This window comes from Sabethes cyaneus, chromosome 1 (genome assembly GCF_943734655.1).
Source record: "Sabethes cyaneus chromosome 1, idSabCyanKW18_F2, whole genome shotgun sequence".
Lineage (NCBI taxonomy): Eukaryota > Metazoa > Arthropoda > Insecta > Diptera > Culicidae > Sabethes > Sabethes cyaneus.
The window spans coordinates 4,882,927-4,892,401 of NC_071353.1; the positions used below are offsets into that span (position 1 = coordinate 4,882,927).

Genomic DNA, 9,475 nt, shown 5'->3' on the forward strand with positions numbered 1-9,475 from the left:
CATAGAAAATATTCTTGCCCTCGAAAACTTTCACATGCCAAATTTGGTTTCATTTACTTGATTAGCTCTCGAGTTATGAGGAAATTTGTGTTTCATTTGTATAGGAGCCCCCCCTCCTAAAGTGAGGAAGGGTCCCAGTTCATCATAGAAAAAAAATTTGTCTCCAAAAACACCCACGTGTCAAATTTGGTTCCATTTGCTTGATTAGATCTCGAGTTATGAGGAAAATTGTGTTTCTTTGGTACAGGAGCCCCCCCTCTTAAAGTGGGGAGGGGTCCTAATTTACTATAGAAAATATTCTTGCCCTCGAAAACCTTCACATGCCAAATTTGGTTCCATTTGCTTGATTAGTTCTCGAGTTATGAGGAAATTTGTATGGAAGCCCCCCCTTTTAAAGAGGAGAGGAGTTATAATTCCCCTTATAAAGAGGGGAGGGGTCTCAATTTACCATAGAATAAATTCTTGTCACCGGAAACACCCACATGCCAAATTTTGTTCTATTTGCTTGATTAGTTGTCGAGTTATGCAGAAATTTGTGTTTTATTTGTATGGGAGCGCCCCCCCATCTTAGAGGGTGAGGGGTCTGTAACTATCATAAGAACCTTCCCTGGCCCCCAAAACCCTTGCATGCAAATCTTATCTTATCAAATCTTTTCCACTGAAAAAATGCCATTTTATGAAAATTCAGAATATATTTTAAAAGCCACACATAGATGATTTTTTGTTGTATGTTGGATCCCACCAGCAGTTGTATATAATTTGGACACTTACAGCGAAATCCAGTGGAAGTGTGCACCTTATGTACAGTTGCTGATGGAGTACAAAATACGTTGGTTACCCTAGTTTTCGAATTAATCCGTATTAATTATAAAAATAAAGAGAAGAAAGCTGAACCCTTTCCAAAAGTTAGTCTAGACCAATTTTGGAAAAACTAAGTATGCAGTCTCTTATTTACATGAACTCCTTAAACACAGAAAAGTTTTATTGAAATCTGAGAGGGTCATGCTAATCCCTGGTTGAGTTTGCGTGAATTCCGTCTTCTATTTTCATTTTCATAAAGTGATACTCAGTATAAAAAATCAGACGTAGTTCTACGTCAAAAATATTGTGGGCGCGGATGCGATTGGATTCGAACCCGGTTGCATTCCAGATTGGAAGATCCAGGAAGCGGTAAAATCATGTGAGGGGACATGTTTTGTTTTCAAAGAAGTTCCAACATTACTCTATGTACTTCGTGCTATATTATATGATAAAACCGCAGATACTTTATGACTGTTTGTATATGAATTCACGCTTATTTCCATAAAAAATATTCCATCTAAATTATAGTATTTTGAAACTAGCTTACCTCGCGATTCGATCCCCAGTTTGGTATGCTGTTGAGGTTCATAATTAGCTACATGAGTCGGTACAAAAACGTCCGGTTGTCTCGATGATCCATCTTAGCCATGAGAAGGTTGACACTGTTGTTCCATTTGCTGCTGTTGATAATTTCATCATCCTTAAGCTGTCCTTCAGAAAATAAAGTTTTAAAATCGACAGCTTTACACATAAATTACTCACTTACCAATTTCGAACACTCGTTACAGCATAGCACAGCACAGAAAAACAAAACCGCGAACGTTATGCTGCCACCATGGATAAAACGAATCACGAAATAAAACGATCCGCACCATCAACAAAGCACGCCGCTACAGTTCAACATATTTTCATCCAACGTTAGGTACAATCTACTCAACGTTAAGTTGGAGTGTAGTACTCAACATTGCATATGCGCATATTACCGTTTTATTAAGTAAATCTGACTCAATGTATACATATCAAAACTACCCAACGCTGAAGATGAATCAATAGTACCTAATTTTAGGTTACTTAAACTTAGCTGTTGGGTACCTTTGGTTTTCCGTGTTCGTACCAGTAGCTAAAATTAGAGTGACTATATACAGAGTGGCGAGAAGTCATCCCAAATGTATGCAATGCGGGTTTTCCAAGGTTTTTCTTTCTCTTTCCTGCATACGCGTTGGATAAGTCGTCTGCTCGATTGGAATGACACTGACAGATAATTATCATTCCAATTTTGACAATGTCGCCACTCTGTATATAGTCACTCTAGCTAAAATGTTCTAAACACAAGTAAAATCAATTCCAAATATAAATATTTATTTTCGTTCGATTGTTTTGTTTCGTCTCGTCTTCGATCAACGTATATGTCCGTCGCACTATGGTGGCCACTTGTAGCGCCAGTTTTTGCCAACAGGAGCTGGGTGCCGGAGTAACCTGGTTTCTGTTTCCACCTCAACCGACCCGCAAGCTTATTTGGATGAAGCGCCTGCAAGTTAAGGAAGATCCGCAGCGTCCGTATATGTTGGCGTGCAAAAAACATTTCTCCGAGGCACAGTTTCGTAATTCTGGTAAGTTTTTTTACGGCATATTGAGTTACAAAATATTTAGGCAACCAAAGCATTTTGTCGATATGATTTACTTTCAGTCAGTGGCAAGCAATTAACCAGCAATGCAGTTCCAGATATGTTTATCGTTGAAGACGAAGATTTTGACACAGAAATTAAGTTAGAGGAACATATTCCGTCTCCTGTTGAAGATCGTCCGCTTAAGAAATCTCTCGTTGATTCGGTGTGTCGTTTGTGTCTAATCAAAAGTGACAATTTACAATCTCTCTTCCCAAACATAGAAACAGACGATTTTCCTGGTCCGTCAAATGTTTTGCGGACTCTTGGCATAAAGGTTTCCGTTAAGCTTTGAATACCACATCAACAGCGTAACATAGGTTTTTTTTTCTCTCCACAGATTGAACCAATTGGGAGTCTGCCAAGCGGATGCTGTCAAGCTTGTGTACGTACAATTAAAAGTATCCAGTGTGTCCGTCAAAGCTTCCAGGAAACTAAGCGCGCAATGTACAAGGACTTTAATAAGGCCGTGGAAGCGGCCAACAGAGTAGAGTCCCCGGATCCGGCGGAAACACAGACGGGAGAGTGCGATACTATCCAACTTGAAGTTTTCGAAGAGCTTAAAGAGGGCGGACAAGCAGATGACACTGAATTGACCCTAGTGACAGTAGATTTGCAACCGTCAACCAAGAGAAGTCGTCTGGAGCACACAAGCGGTGACCTATAGTACAACGATCGAAAGAGGTAGCTGCCTCGACTGGTGAACCTCTAAATTAGGCGGTCCGCACTCTATTTTCTTCGTTCCGTAAAAATAAACGTTAAGGTGAAACGGTACTGCATCCAACATGGCCAGATTGCTGGCACCCATATCCTCACATGGACGCCATTTTTCCGGCCATGTTGGGATTCAATACAGTTTCACCTTAAGGTTCAAGTATATATTTACTTTATTTAGATGAATTTTTACTTTTTAAAAACAGCTTTTATGCTTAAAATAATATTTTTTTCGTGAAAGTGATTCACTGTGTTATTTCTGTCTAGCAGAAAGATGAATACTTTTTAATGAATTTTGAACATAAAAACTGCTTTTGAAGTCCAAAAATTCAGTGAGGACTGCTTAAACCTTGAACCTCTTTGCGGAATATTGAAAGATATTTTTGAATACAGATTTTACTGGACGATAAACTTGATAGAATCAGATTTAATCGAAAATAAGACACGACATGTATTATGACTATTACAAGTTTCCTATAGGAAACGAAAGCAATAATCGAAATTTATTTAAAAAATGCCTTTTTTTTATTAATAAATCACTTTAAAAGACTGTGTTCGCATGTTTTTTTTATTCATTTCACTTATATTTTTCTTATTCTGCTCAAAATTTAAGGACGCAGTTTGAGAATATTCTAAACTCTAAGCAAGTGGAAGAAGCAATTAATCCATATCTGAATCTGAAATCTATTTGCAGTGATTTCAACTAAGGATACAAATATGTTTACGAAAATTTATAATTGTTTTTTTCCATCCGTAAAAAACAACGGCAAATTTTCGTGAACATAACTTTTATTTTGAGCATAAAAACTGAATTCGAAATCCCAGAAATCAATGACGCGTGCTTGAACCTTAATCCGGAAAATTCCAAATTGAACAACATTGTACCACTGATAAACAGACGAGGCACTCGGGCTAATTCATCGTCCATTCACAAATCACTATAGGGTAATCAGCGTATTTTGGACCCCATCAGCAGCTCTACATAATTTGGACACTTACAGACAGGAGACAGCAAAATCGAATGGAAGTGTCTAAATTATGTAGAGCTGCTGATGGGGTCCAAAATAGGTTGGTTACCCTAATTTTTCAAAAAAGCAAGCTACTTCGCAACATGCATAACAGAGGGTGTCAATGTGCAAGCAAAATGTGTAGGACCTTAGATTATTAAAAAACATAGATACGTCACTCTTCGCAGATTCAATCATCTGTAAAGTGGCTCCTGACGGCAACAAGGGTTACTAACAAGGGTCACAGTGTTCATAAAGCGTTAGCATAGGCACACTTTTGCCTATATATCATCTGTCACTAACACTTGTGTAAAATAAGAAGGCAATACAAAGCCCACCAGACGTAACACTTCGAACAAATTTTCTAACAAAACATCGTTTCATTGACACCCCTAAAACTTGGAAAAAACACTAGCGTCACCTGGTGCAGTCTACGCGCTACGCCAGCGTAGGTTGCTATAAATTTAGCAATGCTATAAATTTGCTGGTATACTATCTGACATCAGCGCCAGTGCAGGCGAGCGGCGCTCTCGCGCAGCGGCTGTTGTTTGAGTCTTGGCTTAAGCGAAAATTTGAAATGATCGTTTTTATTGACGATGGAATGCGGCTTCAGTGTTACGTCTGTTAGTCTGTGCAAAGCCTGAGAGTCTAGTAAACCCTTCTGCCAGTAGATAGTGCTAATGGCATGCATTTCACTCATGTATAAGGAAATCAAAGCTGGGGGCTCCGTAGCCGCAAGGTTACCGAGTCTGCTTTGACAAGCGAGTGGTCGTGGGTTCGAATCTTAGTAGAATCAAGCCATTCGATGGCAAATGACTTTAGCATGGGTTTATCTTCAGGCCCCTCCATTTACGCTTCCTTCGTGCTGAATTCTATATTTACCCTCTGAAGCCTCTTGACAGTGCAAATGTCCCTCCATAGTTAAGCGTACTGGTCAGAGGTACGAATGAGTCCTCGCCAGGGATGGCTATAATATGGTAGCGAGTAATAAGTGGGTAAAGTAGATCAAGCTTTGAAGGAAGGGTAAACCCCAATACACGCAAGCACGCATACAATTTAAAATAAGCATATCGCTCACTCAATAGCGATTATAGCCAAGAGAAATTCAGTGGAGGTCATACAGCAAACACCCGGGCGATATTACAATAGATCAAATATACTGGTCGCAGTAATGAGTCCACACATGGAAAAAAATCAAAGCTTGGCATATCTACTTCCTTCAATAATATAAGGTAGGACCACAGAGATTTGTTCAGTGATATCTCGGAGCTGGCAATCGCTTTATTCACGGCATTTTGTCGGTCTTCTGTACATCAATGACTCTAACTCCGAATTCGCAACCGCAATCACCCTCGGCGCAGTCGAACGGGTATAGAATTTACGGGTCTAAGAACCAGTTTTAAATTTCGACTCATTGGCGAGAATCGTGTGCAAGCAATTCCGCTTCCTACATCTACTACGCTCGTTTTCCGAAATTACAGAAAGCTGTTTCTTCACAGAAACAATTTGTCGAAAGGGGTTAAATTGATTATTCAATCAATCAACATCGGCAATCAATTCTTTAATCGGCAATCAACAATAGTGATAAATATTGTTCACTTTTATTTCAGGTTTGATAGATTGAGTAAACAATATGTTAGTTGCTGTAGCAACGGTTAAATGCTTCATAGAAAATGTGACGAATGCTTTGATCAGCATTGGCTTTCAGTGACGTAAGCGCCACACAACGGGAGCATTAACACATACTTTCAAAATGGCGGCCGGTCTTTACACACCCGGCGAGATCAAGATGAATGTCTGTTCTCTGTGGTAGGACGATGGTTTTCAAAGAATTTTCTTCTATGTGCCATGTCAGTTCGTCAGTGATTTGTACCTTTAGCTTTTTTTTAAATCGAACACTGCCTTCATTCGGCGCTCTATTTGAGTTAAGATATTATCAATTTCCCACCCTTTCGTACGCGATGAATTATAACCGTCGCGGGCGAAACCATCGCCAGAATCGTCGCGGGGACAAATATCGTTTATTTTGTCAAGTAAATCAATTCGCGTTGACGGCATTAAACGATCTCTTGCACACTCATAGAAATGCCCGTATGTACGTGTGGGTGAAAATCTGCCAAAATGTTTCGATCTCTTGCGCTCTTTAAGGAATTCCCATTCCGCTTCACCCCTACAGTAAACTATTAGAGGTGGCGGCAGCTTACGTTCGTCAACGCGAATAGCTTACGTGCTAGACAAGCATAATATGTACAGCCTGAATTCGCTAATTGGGCCACGACTGCACTCTAGCTGATTCGCTAATTGGGCCGACTGACAGTTGTTAGAAATTTCTAAACTCGAAAATTCCATACAATTTTGACATTCAAGTTGTCACATAGCCCAATTAGCGAACACCCAATTAACGAACCGCCCAATTAACGAACCACCAATTAACGAAACTTTGCTGTACTTATAACTTACATACAGTCAAGCAGATTCTTTCTGCGACGATTTCAAGTTATCAAAAAAGTGAGCAGCGCGTTTTGTTACCAAAGAAACGGACAATAGCTTAATAAAAATGGTAAATGAGTGCTCCATATTTATTTGATCACGTCCAATTTGCCAGAGCGTGATTTTTCATCGCTCTTCGCAATAGACTGACGTGCTTGCGCATATTTCAAAGCTGACGCCGTGCGCTGAAGGCTAGATTTTAAAATCTTTCATTGAATAAATGGAGCTTTACTAAGTATAAAACAAATAAATTTACTATGTAATCATGGCAAATATTTTCGAAAATTTGCGGAATTGTTTATGTTGTTTATCCATCCTCAGTCGATTCGAAAGAGAAAGAGCTTGAAAATGCATGCGACTAGAAATACTCAGAGGTGAGAGATACGCGGAAGCAGCCATCTTGGGGGCCAATCGAACAGCGAGAATTGTCAAAAGGGAGCTAATCGAACACGCATACTGTTTGCTTAAATATTTGATTAACAAGTATTGAAATAGTTATGAAATCTACTTAAGCTATTGTCACGCGCCTTGAATATTATACTCGGACACAGTGTGTATAAAGCTTAACAATGCATTTTACACTGATTAAGTTGAAAGATATATTGCCCCTTTTATGACTGTTTAGACTACTGTGATAATCATTTAATGCAACGTACCGCATTTTGCATTGTTAATCTGACACTAGAGTGGCTTTTAGTTTGATCTACTAATGAGTTTGACTTCTTTTTCCTTCTTCCCCTTCTTTTTCGCTTCATTTTCTTTGAGCGAAATCGTGTGCGAGATTCGACTGTGATAATCGTGTAAATCGGGGTAGTCTAAATAGGGGCAAATGTCGCAATATCGCTCTATTGTGCAAAATTGATGTAAACAAAACAGAAGCGGATCATGTTGAAAACAATCAAAACACACTGCTGCAGCATTTTGCTCCGCAGTAAATGCTGGCAGTTTTTGTACACTGATGTCAAATCGTTGGCTTTAGTTTCCGCGTATCTCCTACTGTGAGTATTTCTACTATAGTTACTATATATAGTAACTATAATTTGTACATGCGACCATCAATGACTTTCCGTTACGATACGTTGCCGATGATGTTCGCTGACGGTCCGTGTGATTCCAGCTTAAAGCGTGATGCAGCTGCAGGTTCTCGAAAAAATCAGCTGGCATCCCTGCATTTGAATTAACCAAAATTCCCGCAAATCGAATGAAGTTGAAGCTTTCATTCATAATAAAAACAAAACAAAACATTCCTGCGGTTGCGGTACGTTATTAAATTACGATTTTGTTTATTAAACTACGATAACGGTAATAACCTGGTAACAAACTAATAAATTACCGGAGAATAGTCATCAAAACAAAGTTTCATTTTCGAGGTTCTTGAAAAATCCAGCCAAAACTGATCCTGCTGACTCGTAATTATCGATACTGGGCTACTTTCATAGGACGCAAACAAAAAACCATGAGGAGGAGAAAGGCAGAAAAGACATCGCAAGCTGCATCAGGTACGACCAGGCACAAGTCAAAATACATTGAATACAGATTTGAAATAGATATGATTTAGTGGATATTTGCGTCCTCCGGTTCATTCCGGCGGGAGTACCTGCTCCTCACAAGAAACGTGTTTTATTGTCGAGGACAGTAGTAATTTTTTTGTAAAAATAATTGATCATATCACTAGTCCGCAAATATTCACTCTTCGTATACGATGGTCAACATAGGGACCAAATTTACTATTCTCGTACATTGATAAATCTTCTTTGAATCAACCGAATATTGCAGCTATCACTGAAGATATACCCAACACGAACAACCCAATTTGTCGTTTTTGCCTGGAAACATCGACGCTTGATATGGCAATAATTTCCTCATCTCCTTCGACTGCTGGCGTACCGACTACGGAAGAAATTTGGATAATGTTAGGAATTAAGGTAAACTTGAATCCATTTTTAGCGAGCTGGAACATTACACACTCTTGTTAACTTTGCAGGTTGATCCACATGATGACCTGCCAAAGCAAATCTGCGTTACGTGTTTGACGAAAGTTAACTACATTAAACGAATACGCAAGCAGTTCCAACAAGCCAACGACACTTTGCACCAGTTACATAATCCGGAACCCTTACACAGCAATGAAGAGAATCCCGAAAATACGGATAGTGAAACGGTTGAGGAAACAAAATCTCTTGTAGAAAAATGCCCCAGTCCGCAACCCTCTGCGGTGTCGTACGTACAACATTACGAACCACAAGAGCATTGCGAGCGAGGTGACGAACTTCTAACCGAAGATCAAATAACGATTGTGCAGGAGGAGGAAATCAGGGATGAAATGATAACGATTATAAAAATGGAATCCGACGAAGACAACGTGAGCGGAGAAGCTGTAGATGAAGCTAGCAGTATTGTAGATTTACTGTACACCGGAAGGTTCGTCAAAAATCCTACCATCAATACCGTACCGGGGTCAGAGGGAGCGGTCGTTCCGCTCGGTTTCAGCGAACGAGCGTCGAAATCGTCCGAATCGATGGGCCGACCGAAAAAGCGGCGCTGCTACGGGCGATTTCGCTTTGAAAAGCCCGTTGAGTAATAACATTTTCAACTGTTGATCTGTGGATTTGATTGGAAACTACACTGAATATTGCATACGGTATTTGCAATTTTTTTGTTTTATGATAGGGAATGGCTTCAGGGATGGTTCGATCACTTTAACTGAATTTTGATTCATTAGAGAGTACCGCCTCAGCCGAGCCAAATTTGACAAAGTGATGTATGAGACATTTGTAAAACTGGTTATTATCTATAATT

General features: G+C 39.6%; 2 protein-coding genes across 4 annotated transcripts; both read left to right on the forward strand.

Annotated features, from left to right (window-relative positions):
- The first annotated feature begins 2,137 nt into the window (after positions 1 to 2,137).
- On the forward strand, positions 2,138 to 3,713 carry LOC128738063 (uncharacterized). The gene is made up of 4 exons (XM_053832937.1): positions 2,138 to 2,411; positions 2,489 to 2,742; positions 2,806 to 3,228; positions 3,334 to 3,713. The coding sequence occupies exons 1-3, from the start codon at positions 2,222 to 2,224 to the stop codon at positions 3,130 to 3,132; spliced, it is 771 nt and encodes a 256-aa protein (XP_053688912.1). The 5' UTR covers positions 2,138 to 2,221; the 3' UTR covers positions 3,133 to 3,228; positions 3,334 to 3,713.
- A 4,185-nt stretch (positions 3,714 to 7,898) lies between these two features.
- LOC128737875 (uncharacterized) lies at positions 7,899 to 9,475 on the forward strand. Of its 3 annotated transcripts, none has more exons than XM_053832740.1 (4): positions 7,899 to 7,989; positions 8,047 to 8,175; positions 8,453 to 8,601; positions 8,661 to 9,475. In XM_053832740.1, exons 2-4 carry the CDS (start codon positions 8,133 to 8,135, stop codon positions 9,255 to 9,257), a joined length of 789 nt encoding a protein of 262 aa, XP_053688715.1. In that variant the 5' UTR covers positions 7,899 to 7,989; positions 8,047 to 8,132; the 3' UTR covers positions 9,258 to 9,475. The 3 variants fall into 3 exon arrangements, with proteins under 3 accessions (XP_053688715.1, XP_053688634.1, XP_053688791.1); XM_053832816.1 differs by having other exon boundaries at positions 7,952 to 7,978; XM_053832659.1 differs by having other exon boundaries at positions 7,928 to 8,175.